At 43.0% G+C, this 25,229-nt stretch overlaps 3 protein-coding genes and 1 pseudogene across 35 annotated transcripts; 1 reads left to right on the top strand and 3 right to left on the bottom strand.

The window, feature by feature from the left end:
* The first annotated feature begins 850 nt into the window (after positions 1 to 850).
* Positions 851 to 23,108, top strand: LOC103647847 (pentatricopeptide repeat-containing protein At1g63070, mitochondrial). 32 transcript variants are annotated; one of them, XM_035965500.1, is made up of 12 exons: positions 851 to 1,280; positions 1,365 to 1,459; positions 3,583 to 6,095; positions 7,046 to 7,147; positions 7,225 to 7,265; positions 7,361 to 7,412; positions 7,664 to 7,764; positions 20,835 to 20,951; positions 21,022 to 21,069; positions 21,605 to 21,743; positions 22,307 to 22,393; positions 22,824 to 23,108. In XM_035965500.1, exon 3 carries the CDS (start codon positions 3,700 to 3,702, stop codon positions 5,881 to 5,883), a length of 2,184 nt encoding a protein of 727 aa, XP_035821393.1. In that variant the 5' UTR covers positions 851 to 1,280; positions 1,365 to 1,459; positions 3,583 to 3,699; the 3' UTR covers positions 5,884 to 6,095; positions 7,046 to 7,147; positions 7,225 to 7,265; positions 7,361 to 7,412; positions 7,664 to 7,764; positions 20,835 to 20,951; positions 21,022 to 21,069; positions 21,605 to 21,743; positions 22,307 to 22,393; positions 22,824 to 23,108. The 32 variants fall into 32 exon arrangements, with proteins under 32 accessions (XP_035821393.1, XP_035821388.1, XP_035821385.1 ...); XM_035965495.1 differs by having other exon boundaries at positions 20,835 to 21,069; XM_035965492.1 differs by having other exon boundaries at positions 3,583 to 7,265; positions 22,824 to 23,106.
* On the bottom strand, positions 10,080 to 11,566 carry LOC103647846 (protein phosphatase 2C pseudogene; annotated as a pseudogene). Its single transcript, XR_563087.3, has 2 exons — positions 10,977 to 11,566; positions 10,080 to 10,864 (listed from the first exon to the last, which is right to left on the bottom strand). The product of XR_563087.3 is annotated as a protein phosphatase 2C pseudogene (transcript).
* On the bottom strand, positions 12,728 to 19,311 carry LOC103647845 (uncharacterized). Its single transcript, XM_020548626.2, has 5 exons — positions 14,449 to 19,311; positions 14,245 to 14,340; positions 14,069 to 14,121; positions 13,691 to 13,787; positions 12,728 to 13,504 (listed from the first exon to the last, which is right to left on the bottom strand). The coding sequence occupies exons 1-5, from the start codon at positions 14,674 to 14,676 to the stop codon at positions 13,322 to 13,324; spliced, it is 657 nt and encodes a 218-aa protein (XP_020404215.1). The 5' UTR covers positions 14,677 to 19,311; the 3' UTR covers positions 12,728 to 13,321.
* Positions 19,311 to 19,778, bottom strand: LOC118476260 (uncharacterized). Its single transcript, XM_035965094.1, has one exon. It carries the CDS (start codon positions 19,776 to 19,778, stop codon positions 19,410 to 19,412), a length of 369 nt encoding a protein of 122 aa, XP_035820987.1. The 3' UTR covers positions 19,311 to 19,409.
* Positions 23,109 to 25,229: the final 2,121 nt, after the last annotated feature.

Consider the following 25,229-nt stretch of genomic DNA (forward strand, 5'->3'; position numbering starts at 1 on the left):
ATGAGGCGATGACATCTCCTGAATGTGATGATGAACATCTGATGCGGAGGGTGACACTCGAAAAACTGCAGAGGCTGTCTACAGCGAAGTGCAGTTGAAGTACATGGTAGAGAAAAAGAAGCTCCATGCATAATTGTGTCCAGATTGCCTTAAACATACTCATCTACTACAAAGAAAGTGGGGCAGGCAGCTGCAGCCGCAGCCTCTGCAGCAGACATGCGCCACCTCTGGAACTGGGATCTCGTCCCTGTGGGCACCGGGCAACGATTAGTATAATGACCGGTTCCTCCCCGCCTAAGCGCCCGGATTAACTAGTAGAGCGCCGCGATTAGATTAGTAGTAGTAGATAAAATAAATTAAAGTCCCATGTACATGTAAGAACGTAACTGGATGTGATTGTGCAATTTGGCCACTACCATCAATCTAGCCGGCATTGGGTTTAGGCTAAGAGGTTCTAGCCCCTCTAATTTCCTTCAGTTTTCTAGCTCCCAAAATAGCTCTAACTCTATTTAATTCAGGGGGAGGCTGGTTGCATCCAAGGCCACTCCACCCTCTTCTCTTTCACTCCCAGTGAATTGTGTATGTAGTGAGGTGCATTAGTGCATAGCCAAGTCGGCGGCGTCCTGACTGACCAATCACATGGCACCTTCAAAACCCTGGAACCGATCATCGTCCTCCTCTTGCTCTGCTCGGATACTCACAGGGCATTGCTCATCCTTCACCGGACCGGGAGCAGTACGTACAAGACATGGGGGTAAATTGCACTGAAAGCTAGCATTTGGTTTTCATCCACTGGCAGCTATTTTTTTTTCAATGCATGTGTTCTTTCTTTCCTAGCTACTGTACGTTCCAGGGGAGGATCTCCGACCAGCCCCGGTCGTGGCCCAGTAAAGTGAAGAGGCCCACTCCGAGTACGCGACCGCCCAGGCGCCTAGCTGCAGCCGCCCAGCTCCAGCCAGTCCCGTGAACATCCTCCCTCTAGTCCTCTACCCTCCAGCTACAGCCGGCAGCCAGCACCCTGCAGGCCGCAGCGCCGCTCGCCCGGAGCCCCGCCGCCGCCGCAGCCTGCCCGGACCCCCGCCGCAGCCACGCCCGGAGCCCCGCCGCAGCCCGCACCCCGCAGCGCCGCTCGCCCCGCCCGGAGCACCCCCGCGAGCCTGCGACCACGCCGTTGTCCAGCCGCCGCTCCGCCGTTTGTGAAGCACATTTGTGAAGCAGACAAGCTGTGATTTGTGATTTGTGACCCTAACTGTGATTTGTGAAGCAGACAAGCAGTGAAGGTGAAACATGTGCTATTGTTTGCTTTGAGTTTGATTTAAAGTTTTGATTTGATTATTTATTTGGTAGTAATCCCATGTTTATAGGATATGTTTGTAGATATTCAAGATGAAAAGATTTTGAAACATTTTCGAGGCTTAAGAACTCGGAAGATAAATTTACCTCGCAACATCAACTCATGGTACGTGCAAGATTATTGTATTTCTAGAATTGGTATCGACTTATTTTTAGACTATATATTTCTTGAATGTTTAAATTATATCTTGGTTTTTGTGTCATATTAAACATCAATTGTATTTTTTGTTTGGTTTAAAAAAATCTATAGTCTTAGCTTAGCAGCCCCCCTCTTGGATCAATCCTGGATCCGCCACTGTTACGTTCCACGGTTAATTTTGCACTGTCATCTGCACTCCGCACTTCCGCAGATCGTTAACTGGATGCAGAACCGCTTCTGGGTTTTAATTCCGAAAAACTTTCATAATCCCCCCCTCCCCCCCCTCCCCCCCCCCCCCCCCCCCCCCCCCCCCCCCCCCCCCCCCCCCCCCCCCCCCCCCCCCCCCCCCCCCCCCCCCCCCCCACCTGGCTATGGAATAATATGTTTGGGCATGGTATGAACACCTATCATTCGTCGTTGGTGCATAAAACTATCGAGAAATGGACGAATTGCGGTGTTCTAGGAGAGCCCAGGTAGCTATGTCACCCTGGAAATTTGGTGATTCAGATGCCGACTGACTGACCGGCTTGACTGCCAGGCAACGACATGCTCAAGATTTTGGAGAGGATTTTGATCCGTCTGATCGGAGCGTGTGTTTTTTTTATGCTGCAGACCTGGCAGAGTTTTTAGGCGTAGATTAGTTCTGATGATGTTTATTTTGTTAATTTGAGTCAGGTTTTTAGGTGTAGGTTTCTGATTGATACACGAGGTAACTGCTTCGAGTATGACAATGTATCTAAACCATTCGATGCATTCATATGTTTACAACTATGCTGAATACCTATAGCATTGCTCGACACACAATTTGCAAAGCCGGCTGCAATCCATAGAGACAAAGACAATGTTAGTAGAAGTTGGTACGAATTAAAGCCAAGCAAACATGCTGAAAATCGGGATGAACATTTCCAGCAATATCTGCGATGAATCAGCGAGATAATCAGATGAGATCGCGCAGCTATGTCACTATGGGAACTAGGAACAGGCTGGGGTTCAGATGTTGACGAATGAAGCACCGCAACGCAAAGGCACAGGCCCACAGTGCAGCGCGTTCGCTTATTTCTCTGTCTGGCCATTTGGGCTCGCAATTTGGCAATCACACACGTCGCTCGCGGCCTGGTTCTTCCTGCCCGCCTCCTCCCAACGGGCCGTGAGCGCAGCAGACTCATCTCACTTATCACCCAACTCCGTAGCAGGCTAGCAGCGGCGCTAGCGCTATTCACCCGCACCACCACCGCCGCCGCTGTTCCACGCCGTCCTCCCTCTAGACCCAGTGGCGGAGGCACCGCCCGGCCTGCCCGAGCAGGCCTCACCCTCACGGTCACGAACGCCAGACCCTAGTCGGTAGCCGCCTAGCGCCGGCTGCGGCTGGCCTCACCCTCACGGTCACGGACGCCAGACCCTAGTCGGTAGCCGCCTAGCGCCAGTGCGAGCCGCAGCCGGCTGCCCGCTTGCCCGGCTCCTTCCTCCGGCCCGGCCGCAGCAGCCCAGCAGGCGGCGGCCACGGGTAGTCCCCCGGCAAGCGGCAGCCGCAACAGGCTATCCCCGGCCACCTGGCGCGGCAGCGCCGTCTAGTGCTTTGCCCCCCCACCGGCTGCCGCTCCGACCTTTACCGGACTTGGATGTTGCCTCAGCAGTCCGCAGGCGCTAACTGTCGTGTTATTTGAATGTAGTGTTCTCTCTCTCTCTTTTGAAGTATAGTGTTCTGTTTTTAGTTCTACTGTGGAGCATTTTAACATATCATTCCAGTGATTAAGAGCGTCAAAAGTGTGTGCTTACTTGCAGGCTTGCATCTAGGTCTTGGGTTACTTGCATCAGTTAGTTGAGCGTTTGCCCAACAATGTACGGTCCACCTGGTGACATTTTTTTTTATGATGCTCTTTGTCTTAGTCTTAGTCTACAGTCTGCTGTTGAGAAACTTCTATGCTAGATATATATTTTTTTAGGAGTAGAAAGGCTGGATCTCTTGCTTCAAACATGAGTTAGTTGCAGCTATTGATCACTTACAGTTCTGGTGACCATGTTTCTTTTTATCGGATTTCTTTGACGAGAATTTGATGTGATTCAAAAGCTATAACCTCTTTTTCTCTCAGGTGGTCCTTTTCATCGGCTTGCAAGTAAGATTGGTCCATGAAGTGTAGTTTATGCACAGCTCATCCCTGCTTCTGGTGGTACTGTCAATGTAAGGAGGGGATCAGCATCCCTTGTCTATGCGCCGGGCGGCCCCATTGTTTCTGCACCAAGCCCGTGTAATCAGGAGCTATTGCCCAGTGACGCACCTTTCCTCTCAGGCTTGTTGGTTGAACAGCTCTGATAATGAAGAGCCCAGTCAGAGTTTCGCTTACGGTGATTATAGAAGTCGTCGTCTGCTTCCCTTGATCACACAAGCATTGCGGGCTTCGAACTGGGACGCTGCCAGAAATATAAGCTTCAGGGAGTGTGTGAGGTTATACGGGTCATCTCAATCAGTTGGTTTGTTTGCTTTGATCATGCAGGCATTCTTGCCACGGAGAATCAGAGAGGTACGGTGCTTGATTCGGAGCATTGTTGATTACTGTGGAAATGCTGGGTCAGAGTTGTTTGAGTTGGCTCCTATGTTGGTCAGCAATTTGGGTCAGTCAATGACCCTGTTACAAGTTTATGCTGCAGTCATCCGTATTTTTGTAGAGTCTTCGATGTTTGAGGACGCTCTTCTCACTTATATTCAGGCCAAGAACATTGGTGTTGACAGACGTTTGTGCAATTTCTTGTTGAAGTGTTTAGTTGAGGGGAATCAAATCATGTACGCTAGGAGCTTATTTGATGACATGAAAAGTTGTGGTCCTTCACCCAATGTCTGCTCTTATTCAATTTTGATGAGTATGTACACACATGGAGAGAGATCATGCTTGGAGGAAGCTTTTGAGCTTCTTTGTGAAATGGAATCAAATGGTGTGAGACCAAACGCTACAACATATGGAACTTATCTCTATGGGCTTTGCCGTTCCAGACAGGTAACATCTGCATGGGACTTTCTTCAAACTCTTTCTCAGAGTGGAGGCCCTTGCAGCAATTATTGTTTCAATGCTGTGATTCATGGTTTCTGTTGTGAAGGTCAGGTTGACAAAGCCATAGAGGTATTTCATGGAATGAAGAAATGTGGGTATGTACCAGATGTCCATAGCTACAGCATATTAGTTGATGGGTTATGCAAACAAGGGGATTTATTGAAAGGTTATGATATGCTTGAAGAAATGGCAAGAAATGGAATATGTCCTAATCAAGTGAGTTACAGTTCACTTCTGCATGGCCTTTGCAAAACTGGACAGGTTGCATTGGCATTGAAGATTTTCAAGAATCTCCAAGACCATGGTTTTGAGCATGACCAGATAAATTACAGCATCATTCTTCATGGCTGTTGCCAACACTTAGATCTCAAGGCCATCTCTGACCTTTGGTTTGACATGATTCATCATAATATCGCTCCAGATGTTTACAACTATACCAGTCTGATCTACGCATTATGTAGACATAGAAACCTCCAAGATGCATTGGGAGTGTTTGAGCTCATGCTTGAAAATGGGTTGTCTCCCAACATCGTGACATGCACAATCCTAGTTGACAGCTTTAGCAAACAAGGGCTAGTTGGTGAAGCTTTCCTATTCCTGGATAGAATGCATCAGTCATTGGGAATCGTCCCAAACCTTTGCATGTACAGAGTTATGATCAATGGCCTTTGCAAGACCAACAAATATAGTGGTGTGTGGAATGTTTTTGCGGACATGATAAAGAGGGGCTATGTTCCTGATGTTGTCCTGTACAGTATTATTATTGAGGGCTTCGTGAAAGCTCTGAAGTTGCAGGAGGCGTTAAGGTTGTACCATAAGATGTTGGATGAAGGTGTAAAACCTAACATATTTACGTATTCTAGCCTCATAAATGGGCTGTGTAATGATGATAGACTTCCTGAAGCTATGGGATTGATTAGGGATATGATTGGGGAAGACCTGTTACTTGACAATGTTTTGTACACATCTATCATTGCTTGTTATTGTAGACGTTTAAATATGAAGGCTGCTATGGAATGGCTCAAAGAGATGGAAAGAAGCGGTGTGTTGCCAGATGCTTTTGTATATACTTGTATGATTGATGGCTATAGTAAACTTCCTGCAATGGATGCTGCACGCTTGATGATGGAAGAAATGGAAAAAAGAAAGCTTAAACCTACTATAGTAACCTACACAGCTCTCATTATTGGATACCTTAAAATGGGGGATGAGAAGGAAGCTTGTATGATGTACGAGAGTATGCGTCATGTAGGCATTGCTCCAGATGGAAAGCTGTGTTGCATTTTGGGCATTGGCAATGACAGGGGTGATTGTGATGATTCTCAGAAAGCGAAGGGTGTAACATAATTACATAATTTTCACAGAGATTTATTAACTTGATGAAGGGACTTCTCTATGATGGCTGAATGGCTCTGAGCTCTCCAGTGCAGGACACACTGTTTGCTCCATTTGTTTCCTCCACTTCCACACTGCCATCCTATGGACAAGGAATGGAAAGCAGTAACCTGAAATGTGGCAGTTAAATCCGTGGACAACTGCTGAGGGTGTGACCGATACAGGTTAGCCTTTGTATTGTGCAAATAATCAGATAAGAAGTCTGCATTCTGAAAATGCTTCTTTTGTTCAAAGTGTTACATCAACAGTTTTAACTTCCGGTTACTTGAGATATAGCATCATACTGAAAATTTCCCTGCTTTTCAAGTTTCATGTTTAGAAAGGTTTTCTCCATTTGTTTCTAAATACATTTAACCATGCTGTTATTTTCTAGATTGTTTTCCTGTAGAATCTTTTTTTACCATCTGTAGCACCTGTAAAGCTATGAGTTTGACAGATCTGAAAGATCACAGCAATTCATGAAAGCAATTAAATGGATGCACTCCACACATGAAGCCAATGCCATGTGCCCATGTCACTAATAAGTTGATTGATGCTTCATGGACCGCCTTCCCTGCCTTTTCATCCTCTTCGGGCCATGTTCGGTAGGCATGGATTTAATCCCCAGGTGGAATTAATCCAGACGTGGATTGAATGGATCCCCTGTTGTCACTCTTTCCCTAGGTGGTTCATTAATCCATTACCCTTGGGCTTTGGACTCTCTGGAACCACAGAAATGGATGTGTTTTTGATAGAGCTACACCTAGCATGGAGGGTGCTATCAGAAGAGCTGAAGAAGAAATTATTATTTGGAATTTTGCGGGGGCCAAACATCTTGCCCTTATTACAGCTCCCATTCCAGGTGTCATGTAGGGATCTAGGAGTGAGTTCAGTAGTTAACCTCATTAGGGAAGGGTGTTGGTTGGTTAAGTTTAGATTGTGGGGGCAGGTTGGTCTAGTTTGCTTTCTTTCTTCTCCTTTTTCTTTTTCTTTATATTTCTTTTTCTGTTGTGTTTGTAATTGGTCTAATTTTTAGACCCTTCTAATTTTACATTCTACACCTCTATCTCATCATATTTTTTACAATTTTGTACATACTATCGTATAAGATATAAAGTAGGTTTCATCACCTCAGATGAACACACAATACCATGACTCCGGCAAAATACTCCCATATTTTGCTTGAAGATTTACTGACAATTAATATAGAAAAAGCCATGGATTTGGATGTACCCATGTAAGTTTTTCTCCTGACAAAGAAACACTTAAATTCCATTTATGGTGCAACTTTCTAACTCACTATTTGTGTTGCAGTTTGCTAAATATATTGCATTTTCAGATGATGACAATAGTGTGTAAGCATATTTGCATTACCATTTTATTCATCTCACTGTTATGTGCTTCTACTATATACTCTTATTTGATACCATTCATTTTTCTGTTACAAAAGCGTAAATCAATAGCAAAGGAACTCAAAAATAGATGTTGAATCTTCACATGAGGTATGCTTTATGAACTTAACACAGCAAGTTTATGTTCCACCACACTTAACTATTCAATTAAACCACACCACAGAGCACAAATGTTTTACCATCTAATACTCCTGAAAATTCCCCCATCGCATTAGAAACGCCAACGAAAAGGTTCTTACAACTCCTTTTTTTCTCTTTTTAACTTTAAACATTTACTTTACCAATTACCATGACAAATATTGTTCCTTAATACATTCCTCATGAAAGAAATATTGTCACAGGCTCAAGCAAATCTCTGGAACACAACTTCCTCATGAAAGAAATATTGTCACAGGCTCAAACAAATTCGATTATGCAGATCCACTTACATGACAAGATGAAGGTATTTTCTTTGACACTTACAAATCGTCAGGTTCAAAGACACATTAAAAGAAACACAACTTCCTTATCAAAAAATGTCTAAACGTACAGTTGATTGGATTTTGTTAATCAAAGCATTATAGTGCCCCTATGTTTTAATACCTACAAACATAATTCTCTAATAGTTGATTATTACATAACTTTGCGTCTCACCGCATGCAAACTGTAATGTCATCGAAATGATGTTTTTTCTATTAGAGAAGCTTAGCTGATTTCCATTGAGAAATAAATTCTTCAGCAAATCGACACCTAGATACAGAAAGAAAGTATATATATAATATTTTAATTGACTAGAAATTTAAAAAGGTTGAGCAGTTACGATAAATTAAAAACAACTTAAGTCTGTGTAACGTTAGATTGGGGTAAAAAACATTTGTCTTGCAATCTACATCCTTAAATGCAGATATTTTCATTTATACATGTCGCTTCTCTTCCTGCAATTAGTGCATAGTTTCTATTATTTTTTATATAACATTAACAGTGCGTTTGGAACTTCTTATACCTCATACTAGGTGAATGCCCGTGCGTTGCAACGGAAATATATAATACAACGATAACTTATGTACAAATATGTAATATATTGTTATGAGAAAAGGTCCTCAAGCACTTATTTGATCTGAGCGACGACGATGGAGACTTCACCGGTGTGGCAGCGCGCGAGGTCGCGCCACCAGAGCAAGCCGTCGCGGCCCTCAGAGTTATCCTCGATCGGAGGAGCCCGCGATGCCGTGGCCCACCGGCCCGGTGAGGTGGGCCAGACCCCACCGCACGTCGAGAGGAGCGGACCTAGCATAAAAATTATTATAAAGCATGCATTAGAGTAAAATATTGCTTTGTTGTTTCATGTCACTTGAGAGCTAGAATGACGAAAGATGGGTAAAATATTGCTTTGTTGTTTTACTTGAGTGACATCCTCGAGAGAGCTAGAATGGTGAAATATGGGTAACGATCATTTGGATGTTCTTACTACTAACATTGAACTTTAGAGCTGGAGAGATTTAGAAGTATCCCTCAATTTGCATGTGTCAGAACATTTGATGCCTAATTGACATCCCAGTTAGCCAGGAAGGTCACTGATTGCATATTCTTTGATTTGTATAATATTACTGACTCTGTGAATATCCTTAGCTTGTTACCAGTGGTAACATTTGGTGAAATATTGATGATCCGATGAATTGAAATGAAGCTGATTTATCTATGGTAACCATTATAATTCAGTGCCATATGCATCTTCATGGTAATAGTCAAGTGTTCGTGCGTTGCAACGACACATAAATTATTCGATAAAATGGTATTGTACAACGATTATATGAAAACAATCTTAATATCTTATAAATTCTTTGCCAAAAACCAATACACGAATATTAGAGAATGTCAAGTTAATATTAGAGGGCAATAAGAGTCATCGAGGTTAGCGAGGAAAAGGGTTCTATCGTGCATGACGCCGACGAGGCAGCACGTCCTAGCCATTGCGAGGTCCGGTTGGGCCTCTCACAGGCTTGACACGAGCACGAGGAAGCCTTCCTCCATGGCCAGGAACAATGTACTAAGACGACCAATCTTCCTCTCAAACATCCGTTGATATGAATCATTGACGAGAAAAATTGGTGAATCAACTATTTAAAAAGACAACTGGTGAGCTCCAGTACATTCCTAATGATTGACGAGCCACTTCTTTTCTACTGAACAATTTATGAAGTAACACCTGCTAAAATACAACTATGCTACCGTACTGTATAATTTGAAGGGAACAAACACTGTTCTCATAAAAGTGATAATGTAGTAGTTTTTATATCAAGATAATTATGTTTTAGCTAAACCACTATCTATTAGAATTTAGCAAAACAATTACACAAATTATTCTCTTTTTTATCTACTGCATAATACAATATAACTTGTTATAAAAATATTTGGCAGTTAACAACCATATTATTTGAATAGGTACCCTATATATTTTTATCATAACTTCAGGAAATTAAAAAAGATTGACAACACCCATAAGCTCATTTTATTCACCGAACTCATAGAAATCTGAAACCTGATTGCTACCATAATTCCAGCAAAAAAAGTGCTTGCTGGCTCTTACCAATTCCCTCTAAAGCACCGATCTTAGACTTAATTTGAACTATAGTATTGGTGGACTTCACATCGAAGTAACATTCGGTCTCTCGTATAAAAATATATTGTGTCAAACTTTGCATTAAAAAACACCAGAGTAAGAATGACGGAATGACGGTACATGTATAAAGCACAATAAAATAATAAAAACAAATACAGTAAGCACCACACATAAATCTTAATCCCTTTTGATATTACCCACTTAGCTTCACAATGTACAACAACGTTAGTACTTAGTACTCGAGCAACTCGTACCACAATCCCATTTGATACTATAGCAATTACTACTAAGAATGTTGATGAAATCTTAGGGCTACTAAATGACTTCCAAGAACCGGTAAAAGTTGAGCCCTTAAACTGAAGTCTCACATAATCATCAACTACAAAAGTTGACACAACATCCTCCCTGTATTCTTTCAACTTAATCTCCTCTTCCCTGCTAGGCACCATCTCCAAGAGTTCGATTCCAAGGCTCTCTGTCTGCCCTGCTTCCAATAATGGTGAACAGTCAGAGGAAACCTGAGCAGCTTTGTAGGGATTCATGGTGCTCCCCGCAACATCCTTCCTCTATGCACCTGACTTGAACTCGGCAAGGTACATGCCAAATCATCGTGAGTAGAAATCAGATATCCAAGAGATACGTGTAGGGGGCGGGTAAAAAACATGGAACACAAATTTATATTTCAACCATGTACTATAGGAGACAACATAGGATCATGCATCATACAGGCAAATTCATAGATAAGCAACCAACCTTACTAAAAACCAGCATCCTGCCACTCCCATTATCTAGACAAATATGTATACACAGATCTTAAGTTTTGATCTCTACAAACCACAACTTGCATGGTCTAGATCCGCTAGCGATAACAGTATACCTGTGGTAGTCGCCCTTCATCTTGAGGTAGAATACCTTGGACTCGGTGGCATTGGTTGAATGGAAGCTATGGAACAACAAAATCACAATGGAACACATGCATACTGAGCCACATCCATTGAAAAATGAACGGGGGAGAAATGGCAAGAAGGATGATGACCTGAAAAATGAAGCATTACCTTTTGGTGATTTCTCTTGTGGGACTATCTCTGCAAGTTCAGACTTTACAGGAGAGGCAGCTCCAAGGCTTTGCAAAGAGCACACCGCCGATGCTGAAAGTATATGGAACCGTTCAGTTGCGAGTGTCATAGGTTAAAGAGCACAATCTATCCAAAAAACACCGAAAAAGAACTCTAAAAAAGGAAACAAAACACACAAGAACCGAAGCCATGGTCCGAAGCACAAAAAAAGGAATGTCAAATGGCACGAAGAAATTGAGGAGTATCTTGTGGAGATATCGTGTAGCCATGGTCCATATCATCAGAGGCAGCATCAGAGGAGCCCATCCTGCGCTTGCCCGACCCACCAGCTAGTAGGCCGCCACCTGCCGCTGGCATCGTCGGCCGGCCAGGGCATGGGCGGCGTGGAGCCATGAAATGACTCACAAAATATTAGCTTCAAAGAAAAGGACAAACTTCAAATATAAACATCACTGTGTGCTAAACACAAACTTCAAATATAAACCTGTATCAATTTCTATTTTCTACTGAAGCAGTGTTTGTTGCCTTTTGACAATTTGACTTGGCTCCTAACATAGTGATGTTTATATTTGAAGTTTGTCACCTCACCGTTGCCGCTAGAATCACACAACCGGGAGGGGATGCGGAGCCTACCTGGAAATTGCCGCAACAGAGGTTGGTTCAATGGTGAAAAATTTGACCTGATATAGCTTAAGCCAGAACCCTTTAGCTTCCTCTCACGCGGCTCTTACAGATCCATGTGAGAAAAAAATGTGACAGGTCACATGCAAGTAAGGAAAAAACATACCATGTTTGGATGTGATTGAAGAGCACATTCCAATGCCACATGAGAAGCCTTGCGTCCCATCAAGCGAATAAAGTAGTAATACTATCATTTAGAGTAAAGACACAAGGCAATTCAGAAATTAGATTCAGTAATTAAAATTCATAAGAAAAAACTTTTGGTAGCATCTTCGGTAAAACTTGATTACATTTTTTGCATATAAAACAGACATAAAACAATCACTTGATCATCGCTTCACAGTCATCATAGACTGCAGGGATAGACATGGGTTAGACGCTACATTCTTACTTTTCCTAAACTATTAGGCATATCAACACAAATCTTACCGAAATAGGAGTCGCACCACATCGCCACTTGTTCACTGGATTCTTAAGATTTTTCACTGTAGCCATGTATCCGTTATCCGTTCAATCCGGCAGCTATGATGTGGTAGCACACATGCCCCAAAACCTGAGACCAATAACCCACGTGTTAAACCAACAACAATCAATATTCTTTATTAAATGAGCTGGTGAGGGACTTGCGTAGGCATAATCGCAATCAAACTTTGAAGGCAGTGCTCCCCTAGCTTGGTAGCCCAAGAAGTGACAGATTGCATTAAACTTCTTTCCTTTGTAAGTGTCCTCCTTCTGCAAAAATGGCTGAGAACATTATGAACTTACAGTGATAAAGATCTATTGTTTGCTTGTGTACAACAGAGTCCAAAGAAAGCATACCAAACGTTTGTTCATCTCAGTCTCAACTAACTGGGCTAGCAGCTTTTCAGTCTCAATCTGCACAAGTGCACAGAAAAAAAATCGAGGTCAACCAGAAGCAACAATTTAAAACAAATTTGATGGTTTACATTTCTGTATTCTATTGTACCTAGGAAAGTTGAGCTGAATCATCAGATTCAGGATGTAGTAGTAGCTGCATTAGAGAAACAAAGATGTTGAAACAACTGAACTCTGATGTGAAGTACAAACATCCTAGAATTATCAAATGAAACAATACATACCTAATACTTAATTTTGTCATGCTCATGGTTGCTTGGATCTGATTATTTGAGACACTTGTGGAGAATATTCCTGAACTATATGCTCTGCTTTAGGTATGTTTACACGTCTTATGACTACCCATTTATAATTTTACTCACTGGAGCTATTTGTTTATAGGAAATCCATGGCCTCCATGGTAAAGGTGTTTCTGTTGAGAATATCTCTTCTCAACTTTCACCATGCTTATATAGGATTTTCAAAAATGAATAGAAATAGAGCATGATCCTAATCTGATTTGATCCTTAAATTTTATATGCATAAAGTTTAGACAATATTACCACCCCTACATCTAGGAGAAACAAATCAATATTATAAATAGATTGTGTGTCAGTGCTCCATTTCATCTATTGAAGGAAAGGATAACCCACAGTTGTACAGGCTGAATAACTTTAAAAGGGCTACCTCAGTGGCTGTTTGAGCTTTTTTATTCTGATTGACGATTGATGTAGCATGAAGCGCATCCATTGAACTTATCTGATGTTGCAACTGAGTAATTTCATTATCTAATCTGGAATCAAGAAAAAAGAGGCTTTAGTTTTTAAAGCATGTAAACATGGACACGCAAAAATGGAACTACAAACACCTTCAACTGCCCAACAGAAAAGACAGAACCTTGCAATGTCAGCATTTATCTTTTGCCCTGAGATCGCACCCTGAGCAAACTGAAGCAGCTCGTCACGTTTTGCCTGGAAAAGAACATAGAAGCCAACATTGCAGTTGATGCATTTTATGCTTTTGCTGCCATCTAATAACACCAGGTAGAAAGTACATTTTACATGATTTATGAAGATAGCTAAACGATCAAATAACTCATATACATGAGTACATGGTTTAATACTGAGAACTGGTAAAACAAAAAAGAAAATTCATACCAACACTTCGTCACTATAACTTGAGAATAACCTTGCCAGGTCCTTTACACTACTTAAGAGTGCATTGTGCACATCCTTCCCTCCCGAAAGGCACATTCTGTAATGAAGAATCATAGCATTATATGTTGCTTGAATAGAGGTAACATGGAAAAATTCAAAGGGGTTTATAACTCATATTAACGTTCTAAATGTAGTACAGGGGGCAGGCATCTGTAAAGACAATCAAAAGATAATGAACTTGTCATGTATACAGTAATACATGGCACATTTTTTGTACACTGGACTCGAGACTTGTTATGTGAGAACCAGACACGATCATATATGAACAAAAAATTTCAAGAACAAAGTAACAAGACATCAAATGGTCGAATAACTTGCCCAAAAACTTCTGAGACCAGTGAAACTTCTTCCTCAGTTGGGGCTTCCCTAATCTGATCATAGAAGACGAGTCAAATTTTTGAAATTACCAAACAATGGTACCTACATGGCTACATGGTGGCAACGACAACGAGACCATTGCAACACCAAATTGAACAACCACAAATCCAACTCACCAAGGAGAGAACAACACACTCGAGGGCTTGACTGTAGAGGAAGACATGGAAAAAGTTCATCGGCTCCGCACCGCTGTCGTAATCGATGTACAAATCCTGCAACTCCCGCGAGCACAAGTGGTTCGGCGCCTAATGAGTCGGGATCACGTAATGCAATCCAAAAAATTCTGCAAACCAAGCGAGTAGCCAGGGAGGGATGCTGACCAGCAGGGGCGCAGTCTGGTCCGGATTGTCCCCAAGTTGCGGCTCCCGAACCACCGTGGTCGCGCGCTGGGTCTCCTTGAGCACGACGAGCCACCGGCGCAACAGCTGCACCCGTTCGTCCCCTTTGTAGGAGAGCGCTGCCTTTTCCAGCCTCTTCGCTGCCACCTTCGCGCTCTTGTAACTCTGGCTCCCCTGCGAGAGAACCGAGCGGTTCCTGGCGGCTGGCATCGGACGACGGATGGGGTGAAGCTAGGGGCAGAAGGAGAGGAGGCGAGGGAGCGGCCTGGCGCGGCGCTAGGCGAGATGGGTTGTGGCGGCAGGGAAACAGAGGGTACCAGGGGAGGCCGGCATGGGAACGGGAGTTAGAGAATTGAGAAGGTATATATAATGATGTACACTTCACTGAACAACAAAGAGGTATATATACAATGAGGTTGTGAGAAGCTCAAATCCCAACAAACAAATAAAAGAAACACATGGCGGATTTGAAACATGGAGCCTAAGTTTCTGAGAGGATGGCAGAAAACTGCTCTCAAGTCTGTTCATTAGCTAAGAAATTAGCAACTTGAAGTTCTAAGAGTGTGCTTAACACGGTTCAGGGTTAATCAACTTTTAAAAATGAGAGCAGTTAAAAGGACAAGACAAGAATATAGTACCCACACAGTTTTCAGAATGGGTGATCAGGAGTTGACAGACTCCTGACTTTTAGTAGAAAAGTAATATCGTGTACACCTCATACCTGAAATATTTGTGAGCTTAAACCCAAGTTATTTTGTTGCCCTCAATGATGTTTTGTTGCAGATACAAGACTGTTGCCACATAATAATGACAAGAACAAATATGACTTAAATTATAAGAATAGTTGTCAAAAGCAAAATCCATATAATGACAGAACCAACAATAGTTTATTTCTCATTCACAAAGTGAGCATTAGGTAAAATATTGTTCATTCAGAAAATAAATTCTAATAATGTCTCAACACAGCGTGTTCAAGGGAGGAAAACACCAACACAACTGAAAAATAGCCCAAGTGCAATGGCTCAACACAAATTGCTTGTGCAAACTCTAACATAATAAGTTTAACTTTTCCCTAATCCTTTCTTAATTGGACTTGATGAACAATTTCGATGTTTCACTTAGAAATATGATTACCTCATTGAGGTAATAAACCTTGTGTGCCTTGAAAGCCTTGGTCGGGAACTCGGGATGAATTGTGTGGTGGTCCTTACGTTCCATGCCCTGATGACCAGCCTGCGGATCAGCAAAACCAACATGTTAGCTAGTAAATCAACAGCTAAGAGCTAGCAGAGATACACTCGCAGATGCAAATTTGACTATAAACTAAGCGTCATAGGAGGTTACTGGATCTAGATCACTCGGATCCAGCGAACTCATCATTCCAAGAAGAATATTCTAATTCATCAAGGACCCTGTATGATAGTGCCAATGTTCGCAAGCCCGCCCCACCACATTCATTCAGGTGCCTAGTTGTATCAACTTCATACATCCTTCCATTTTTTGCCAGCCTATCAAATATGATGCTGCTTGGTTGGAACAAAGAACAATCAAGGATAGGCAAGCTGAAGCCAAAAAAAGTAGTGGCATTGAAAAAGATAGAACAAACAGGCCAAGCATGTTGCCATCACTAAGTAATCAGGTGTGCAATTTGCTTCTTAACATTTTTAAGCTAATAAAAAAATTCAAAATCTGAGTGCAAATGGCTTGATGTACATGCTTAGCCAAAAATAATTCCAAAGAGAATCACAAGTTTTTTTAAAAAACGGTACATATCCTACCTGTCTGCGCCCAAAATAGAAAACGGTAATGGATCAAAATAACTGCATTGATCATGTCATATATCAAGCTACCAACAAGCCCAATGCTGACAATGTCACCTCTATATCTATACTAAATGTGCCTTCTTTAAAAAATAAAACAGTAGAGATCAAATGCCATGTAGATATGGATATTTAAATTCAGAAAGTGACCTACAACATATCAAGCATTTTAATAGCCACCCATTAGATGGACGCTTGGGTTCCTACTAAATAAGAAAAAATAACAACAAACCACAACAGCATATTGGTTCAGATGCTGTCAGGAATAGTCCAGGATGCGGATGCAACCAAAGAAAACATCAAGATTTTGACCATCTTCATTCTGGTTAATGTACCGGTTTTATCAGACAAAATTGTATGAACCCGGCCAAGTTCCTCATTGGCTCATTCAAGTTTGATGTACGCACCTGAGTGGTATTGCCGATCTCCTAATCAAACATATGAATATCCCAGTTAATGATATGTGCTTGCAACGCCTTCACAAGTTCAACCAAGACATACAATATTGGAATTAGATACCTATAAGGAATGGGAGCCATGATTAGATGGAATATCCTAGAAAGAGCAGGCATGATGGATCATCTAGCTTATTGCTTTCCTGTGACTGCAAGTACCACCAGTGGGGAAAATCTAACTTGATCCACACAACGAATCCAATTGATGAGCCCATCAGGATGAACCACGACGCGGCCTACACAGATCAACGACCACACAAAGTAAATATAGAACAAAAATACAAATATATATATGTTATGTTGGTTAGGTGGGTGTGAATATGAGTTTAGAGAACGCTAGAGAACACGACGACAATGAAAATCGTAGAACTTAAATGAGAGCCACATCACATGTTCCATAGAGATCTTCAAGTTCCAATAGATATCTGCTTAATATGGTTAGATGCTAAGTAACTTGTTTTCTTTCTGTTATATCAAGCAGATATCTATTGGATATATTAATTATCTAACCAGTGGTGAGAACATAGCTATTGGGAAATGACAAGAGATCAACATCCAAATATCAGGCAATAGCCAGTTAACAGAAAACCTATAACTTGATGACCATGAGGTTTTGGATGTGGTACAGAGTTTAAACTAAGAGCTACATCGGCATATAATGAGGGTTTGTCATGCCCATATATCTATCAAAATTGTAGTAATTTCAGAGTTGAGTCTTATGCATCCTCGAGTTTCATTAGAATAAATAATCAAACATTATATTGGTATTGAAACTAAAACCATGATAATCCATGTTTCATTCATCTTTCTTCGTGTTATTGCTAATCTTCGCTCTATGCCAATTCCGGGGCTGCTTCCGGTTCAGTCATGCTTGCATCCACCGGTGGTGTCGGTGTGGCTTCCACAACCTCGTTCTTCCTGGTCTGGCCGTCTAGATGAGGTGGTTGTAGCTGCCCTTCTCCTTGAACAGCTGCGAGAAATGGATCTTACAATACATGATCCCGTTGAGTCACCTTCCAACGACGTCTGAATAACATAAACATCAGTTGCGGTTATATGGTCATGTTGTTAAACTTGTTTTCTTACACATCTTTGACACGCTGGTATTTGTGTGCTACTGTTTGCCAGAGCTACAAAAATAAAACAACATTTTTGTACCTTCTCCAATGGATACACGGTATTCTGGCAGGATGTGCATTTGTCTTGAGTTCCAGAGAATACAGATGACGAGCTTTAGAGCTTGATCTTGAGTAAACAACCTAAATACATTCTATAAACATTTAAGATCCATTTTACGGTAACTAATTATACTGGTAAAATTTCACAAACAAGATAAGCGTTCCACCTAAATTATAAATCCAACTAAAATTGTATGCATACAGGAAGAGGTAGAAAGGCCATCAGTACCAAAGAAACTTAGATCCTTTACCTAATATAGAGAGCAAAACCGTGCTGCTTAGCTTGGAACCCTGCGAGAGTAACTTGAATCTTTAGGTATAAGCCATTGCTTCATATAGTCCAGCAAACAAGTAAATAACAATTATATCATATATGTTTCCTGGTAGCAAAAAGCAAAATGTCAGGATCTTAAATCACTTAAAAATTAAACTAAACAAAAAGCCAGAATCTTAAATCACTGGGAAAAAATAAACTAAAGGCATCTCAGAGACATATACAATTTAGTAATTGGTTGAATTTGCATCGAAGAATCATTCATGCTTACAAGATTGTTAACATCAGCATGTGGACGCAAGTAAACTAAGCATAAATCAAATATTTGCCATACTCACAGAAGAGAACAATGACTCATGAAGCTACTGGAATGTCACACAACATCAAAATGACAAAATCCAACTATGTAAATTATGAAACTTGGTAGAAGGATTACAGATACCTTCTTGCAGTGAAGCCCTTGATGTCCCCGTTAGCATCTCCCCTACAGAAAAGGGGAAAAACATACTGATCCTAAGATAATTTGCAATGGATTGGGGTTCTAACTATAAGTTTAGTGATTTGATCACAAGTCTGCATAAGGGCACATGGTTTGCAGGCTTTGCATGCATACCTCCTCCTTGCCTCCTCCTCCTCCTCCTTGTTTTTTTAATTTGGCGATTCTTCATTAGCCATGTACAAATGAAATAATCGAAGCAACACTCAATCGATATGTAGAGCCTAGTGGCTTATTTCGCTTTTTTGGTTGCGATCGGTAAATAGTAAACTAAACTACATGCAGTAAATAATAAACTAAATTCCTATCCAAACAGAGCTAAAAGGCAAATATGTCTACCAACATAAATAGCAGCAGGCAAACACATATATTACAAGATCCAAACTGTTGCTACCTATTTAAACAGGGTTAGAAATCCAGTATGCAACAAATGTACACCATCAGTTGAAAAATCATTAATCAGATGTAATCTAAAATAATACCACAACCTAGCATATTAGGTGAACTTTTAGAATCCCCAAAAGAGAGTTCCCGGGGGGTGAGCTTGTAGTGTAAGAACACAGGGCAAGATCAACTGAAAGTAAGGAATTAATTAGTTACGCTGGTGCTCTGCTCTCATTGTGATGTGGCTCTTCTCAACCAGCGCTATCTGAGGATTACAAGCAAAGCAAGAAAGCAGGAATAGCACAAAAAAAATTCTCACTCGGAGCTACATAACGTTCACCCTTTCTTGGGCCTGGAGAAGAACCTGCCCAGGCTGAGCCCGCCACTGCCGCTCTCTTCGGCGGCTTTCTTGGGCGCCGGAGCAGCGATGACAGCGGGGGGCTTGCTCTTGCTCCCCACCTTATTCAGGATGGGGTTTGTCTCCAGCATCTGCTCCTCCCTGTACAACGCGCCGAAGATGGTGTCGAAAAGGCCCTTCTGCTCCCGCTTCCCCGTCGTAGGGACGTGCGCCGTGGAGAGACAGCGTGCACGGCGGCCCACGCTCGTCGTCCTAGCCAACGACCATGCCATAGTTGGCACGACCGTGACGAAGCCGGACTGCTGCAGCTCTAGCACCGCTACCGCGTTCGATGACGACGATATCATCTCCGTCGTCGCGTGAGATCCGATCCGGATAGGGGTCTGAGCGCCCCGATCTAGGTCCGGCCGAGTGTGGACCAGTGCGAATGGTAGGGGTGGAGCGGATGCTGGGGTCGAGGGCGGGGACGATGGAATCCGAAGTCGAGGTCGTCCTCCATCAGGCTCTTAGTCCAGACCACCTCGTCGTCGCTGCCGTTAGAAGAGGACGCCTCCGTGAGCGCTGTGTAGAGGGGAGGGGAGATGGCGGGGAGAGGCGAGGAGGCGGGCCGGGCGGCGCGGACGTCATTTCCGGAGGACGGGCGCGGCGTGATGTGCGGGGGCGGGGGCACGACGCACCCTGTGGACGCCCACGTAACCGTCGATCCGGAGGGGATCCGTGGCCCAGCGAGAAGACGACGTCGGAGGGAGCAGGGCACGGTATCCAGGGGCTGCAAGCGCTGCTAGGGTTTCGTGGCCCAACGGGGAGGCGGTGATGGCGGGTCCGGCGAGGCGTGGGGACGGAGGACTCCAACGTCTTGGGGAGGTCCAGAGCAAGGGGGACGGTGCACCGACGACGGAGGTGGAGGCGGAGGGAGGGAGCGGTTGCCAACGTGCGGAGAACTGCGAACGGGAGGGAGGAGAGGGAGCTAGGTGGTTGCTCGCGTGGACGGGAAGGGGCGACGCACGCGGCTGACGGACGACGCACGAAAAACAGTGACGTGGGATGGACGGTGGAGATTGAGGGATGGCAGAACGGCAGAACGACAGGGAGGCAGACTACTCTTACCTTCTTAATAAGTAGTATAGATTTTATGGTACATACTGCTGAAAGCGTCCTCTTCCTGAATCCTCCTCCACGCGGCCTGCCGTTTCCTCGTTACAACTGATGGGTTGCATCAGACAGGACCTATTCACAGCGTATACGCCAACGGCATCCTTTCTGTTTTGTTCTCATTCGACTTTGATGATGATGACGAGACGGTTATCGTTCCCCTTCTGGTCGAATCGTGTACCATAGTGGCCTGTTTCACTATTCCGCTTTCCCTATTTTTGCACTCATATATCTTTTATTTTTGTTTATAGGGCCAGCAACTTTAGTTTGCTGCTAAATTTCATCTGCGTCCGTTTGGTCGATGGGCAGGTTCGATGGAGATTGCCGCCGTTGGCGTTTCGATCGCCATATTTAACCAAGTCTCCAAGGTCTGCATCTACCCTTTTGGAACTTCTTATACCTCATATTTAAAAGATCCAAAATTTCTTTGTTGTACAGGAACACCATAATCAATGCGAACCTATGCCCGCACATGGATATGAGATGGTAATTTCGTTGACTGTACTTCAAACTGAAGTTTGAAGTTGCGGATAGGTTATTGTAATATATGACATCTATCTGTTGTACAATGCCCATGCCCTTACAGCTATTCTCCTAGAATATTCGCAACAACGGTCTATTCCTTTTGCGTATATATACACCTCAAGGTCCGGTGCTTCCAAGGCAGTAGAATGTTAAAAACAATTATTAAGGTGGTGAACATAATCCAGCTGAAGACATGTTCGACTATTGTCATTTTTCACATATTTTTATAATAATACTGTTTACTGTTTCGATATTCATCTAACCATGCATATTACTGATCGTGAAATACAATAATTTAGGTTTGGTTGTCCCTTCTCTACCTAGAAGTATTCTAGAATCAAATTTTACAACGCGCGCAGGGCGCGCACCATTCACTAGTTCTTATTCATTTCCCTTGACATGCTTAGAAATGGAGGCTGGGTATGGCTAGTTTTTACAATTATTATGTAATGATCTTTTTCCTGCTCACTTTGAATTTACTCTTCTCTTTGTATAGGTCCATGAACATCAGGACACTGCAGCAGGGTCCGGATGGTAAAGATCAAAGCAAATATCAACATCTATAGCATGACACAACAGGATATGATAAGATTGAAAACGCCTTCGATAATGCTGTCCGAATTAATAACTAAGTGGTAAGTAGCAGTTATCTCCCGGTAAATTAATGTGAAAAGAATATGAGACAGATGAAAAGCCAAAGAAGAATTTGGCAGCAGCAGCGATGTGAATAGATCCTCAGAAAGTACCTGACGTAACAGTTAGGAGATCTACCACAAGTGTTCCTTTCATGCTTTATTACCACCAAAGATCATTAATAAAACATGATGCTACCAACAAAAATTGATACAATCCAAAAACACAAGGGACAGATAAATCTTATTGTTCAACTGGTATAGTAGTTAACACCAATTCATTTTTTGTTTTACCATTCCTTTGGCAGTGCAATTGCTTTTTTGTTTATTTTATATAGACAGCTTTGTAGTGCAAAGTGCCAATTTTCTATTGTGGTAATAGATTTATATATTGACATAATAGAACATGTGTCCATATGTTTCTCATCTTGTAATGGTTTCCGTGACCAAGAACATTATCTCCAATTTTTTTCATTTTCAAGGATGGTCATATATGATCCAGTCAACTACATCTGGCTTGCAAAAGTCTGCAGTAACATGAGGATACATTTTTTTTTGTTTTCCAGGATTGTTATATATGCCCAAATGTGAAGTACTTAAGAGAAGGTGCTTTCATTAATGTTGATATTGAAAAGGGGATACAAGATGGACAGGTATAAAGCAAGCAACTACGTTATTTGTTTCTTCCACTGACCAATCTGTAACTGTAATGGTATGGTTGACGTCCTGCAAACTTTTGTAACCACATGCTGAACACCCTGCGATCAGCTGGTTTCCTCTCCTTTGCACTGGCAACATTCTTTTTTTTCTTCTTCATTTTCTTGCGATAAACAACAGAATTACAACCAGGAAACTGATTTTCAGCGAGCCAGCTCCACTAACTACCCTGCAGTGGCTCGCTGAAATCAGTGAAAAGTAACCGCTTCATTTAAGAACAACAGCCTTCGGTCTGAGCTACAATTTGAATATCATGGCATGGACATGATTACAAGAATTGCTTGAGCTTGTTTGTTCTCTAGGGAATGATGAATCAGGAATGCCGTTGCTTTTTTGTTGATTTCTTACGTTTTTTCCTGCTGACAGAAAGCAGTTGGCGACGAAGCAACTGTTGTAAAGAAGCGGTAAGGATCCATATGGCGTGGAATTGGGCAGCCGTCCGTCTACCTTGCGTGCCTTCCCCCAGCTGCATGTATCTGTGTTTCCGTCTTGCCACAAGCAGCCCACAACCACAACTTGGTGTCTTGTATACCTGTGCCTTGCTTTCCTTGGTTGGTGGTGACAGGGCCATCATGAATTAGGCATGACTTGTTTCCATTCTGGTATTGTAATGTGTATCATTACTGCTAGCTGCTATATCTTGGCAGTCCACACGGTGGCAGGACCTCAGGCCGTTCTTTGCACGGCAGAGCTCGGGAGCAGGTGTCCCCAGTTTGTGTGAGCCACGGCAGGGCCGGAGGTCAGCGTCGACGAGATGAGGGCGGTCCTGGACCTGGGAGCCGCAGGCAGGCAACCAACCGCTTGGCCTGCACGCCACAATTGACTTGGCCGTCGCGAGCGGTGACGGGACCGCGGGCGTATCCATGTGGATGTGGCCGTCTCCATCGGCAAGATATGGATGGCCTGTCCAGCTTCCCATCGTGAGCTCGCAAGTGAACGCATGAATCACAACACGTACAGCACCAGTGCCCACACCACACTGTTCTCTGCTCGACGACGCGCAGTGCACGCCACAGTTGTCGTCTACTCGTCTTGCCAAGCAGTGTGCGGCGGCATGTGGCACCCCCCCAAAGCAGAACAACGGGCGCCACAGTTGCATCCCCTTCGCAGGTCATAGCACAGGCCGCGACACAAAGTCACTGGCCGGACGCGGAAACACTCTCTAGTGGGCGGCAGCTGCGAGGTGGACGACGACCCGACCCAGGGCTTCCCTACTGGCTAGCCTACACTCTCTCGAGTCTGAACTGGAGCTAATTGCATCAGTGGCTGCATGGGAGCAGGTCGTCGCAAGGCCTCGACTATTTCCTTTCCGAGAATTATTCATCTTCCGGTACTGGTAGGTATCCATGCCTAGCCAGCCTGTGGTGTGGTCACTGTGTGCAGTGTGTCGTTCAAGGCAACCGTCTCAACATTCAACCAGGGTTACGCAACCATTTGTTGAATTTACGAGGACTACTAATAATAAATAATAATGTAAAAAATCTACCTTCTTTGGAATAACATGAAATTAGTGGCGGATTTAGGATAATTTTTTAAGGGGTGATAGTTAAATATATTAGGATAAGAAGAGATATATAAGAGGAATGATTGAGCTGATGTAGTGGGTACACAGATGGCCGCTAGAGTCAAGTATGTGGGTGTGCAGATCTTGTACCACCGGCACTTAGATCGTGTCAAGCAGTTCAGTCATCTAAAACACGATTTTACACTGTAGACTGAACTGTTCGCAGAGTAGAATTTATATATGGTTAAGCTGTTGGAGATACGTGGAGTAGCAGTCGTAGCACAACTCACTCACACACATGACACATACATTTTTTTTTAAAAAAATAGTACTTCTAGACCCGGCAACTTCCTCTCTAGTGCTGAATAATAAAGACATATACACTCCATATGTATGTATGTATACCTAATCTTCAAGCTCTTCGTGTCTCAAGTCTGAACTCCGAACGGCAGGTTGATTTGGGAGCAGGTGAGAACGGCCAGAGCACAGTCGGATGTGAACCCGACACGACACTTGTGGTGGTCAACAAACCAGTAAAATAAAGGCTGATGCTACCTGGAGGTCATTATCTGTAACCAACTTGCGAGTATTATATATAAATTAGTCAGTTGTTCGTGTTATGATACACTTTTTATATATCATATAAATAGGTATTGAGATACTTATTAAATATAATTATTGTTTATTTCTAAACACAAAGTTATATGTGATCTAGTTATTAGTCCCAAATTTTTGGAGCGGTGATCATAGTTACGAGTACTCGTTCTGCACTATTTTTGTGGTGCTTCTGCTTCTCCTGCTTTGGGTCCAACAAAATCATCCGTTATTTACTCCATCTAAGGAAGCAAGTGTGCTTCATTTTGCCTTATAATAAGGTACGGAGGTACCAATTGCGCCACGTCTGTGTCAAAGCAGCTGCCGGCCGCCTCACCTCCATGTAAAGATGCTGCGGTTTGTGCATGTAGAAGTAGAGACACACATGTGCCTTTGGATTGGTTCGAGTACACGCGTGAAGCACGAGCGCGTCTTTTATATTCGTGTGGAGGCGAATTGCATACACTAGTATTATCTATCGTGTGGCCGGCACTGAAAGTTACCTTGCTGGTAGTTCTAGTTCTAGAGCCCGTGATTTGGTTTCTAGCGGCGGTTAATCCACAACGCAACTGCAGCTTGGAAAATCCTTGGTCGTCGGGGATCACTCTCGTCGTACGTATATACCTGGCTTTCCTTTTCGCACAGTTTTTGTATGCGACGGAGCTGACAGCTGC

Source organism: Zea mays, chromosome 2, assembly GCF_902167145.1.
Source record: "Zea mays cultivar B73 chromosome 2, Zm-B73-REFERENCE-NAM-5.0, whole genome shotgun sequence".
Classification (NCBI taxonomy): Eukaryota; Viridiplantae; Streptophyta; class Magnoliopsida; order Poales; family Poaceae; genus Zea; species Zea mays.

What these genes read in the sequence shown, in the direction of transcription:
- LOC103647847 (XM_035965493.1), top strand. Translation starts at nt 3,700, where the DNA reads ATGCGCCGGGCGGCCCCATTGTTTCTGCACCAAGCCCGTGTAATCAGG.
- LOC103647845 (XM_020548626.2), bottom strand. Translation starts at nt 14,676, where the DNA reads ATGCCAGCCGCCAGGAACCGCTCGGTTCTCTCGCAGGGGAGCCAGAGT. An exon ending in AGTGTGTTGTTCTCTCCTTG is followed by an intron (nt 14,122 to 14,244) that starts GTGAGTTGGATT and finishes TTCTATGATCAG; the next exon opens with ATTAGGGAAGCCCCAACTGA. An exon ending in GTTATAGTGACGAAGTGTTG is followed by an intron (nt 13,505 to 13,690) that starts GTATGAATTTTC and finishes GTTCTTTTCCAG; the next exon opens with GCAAAACGTGACGAGCTGCT.
- LOC118476260 (XM_035965094.1), bottom strand. Translation starts at nt 19,778, where the DNA reads ATGATATCGTCGTCATCGAACGCGGTAGCGGTGCTAGAGCTGCAGCAG.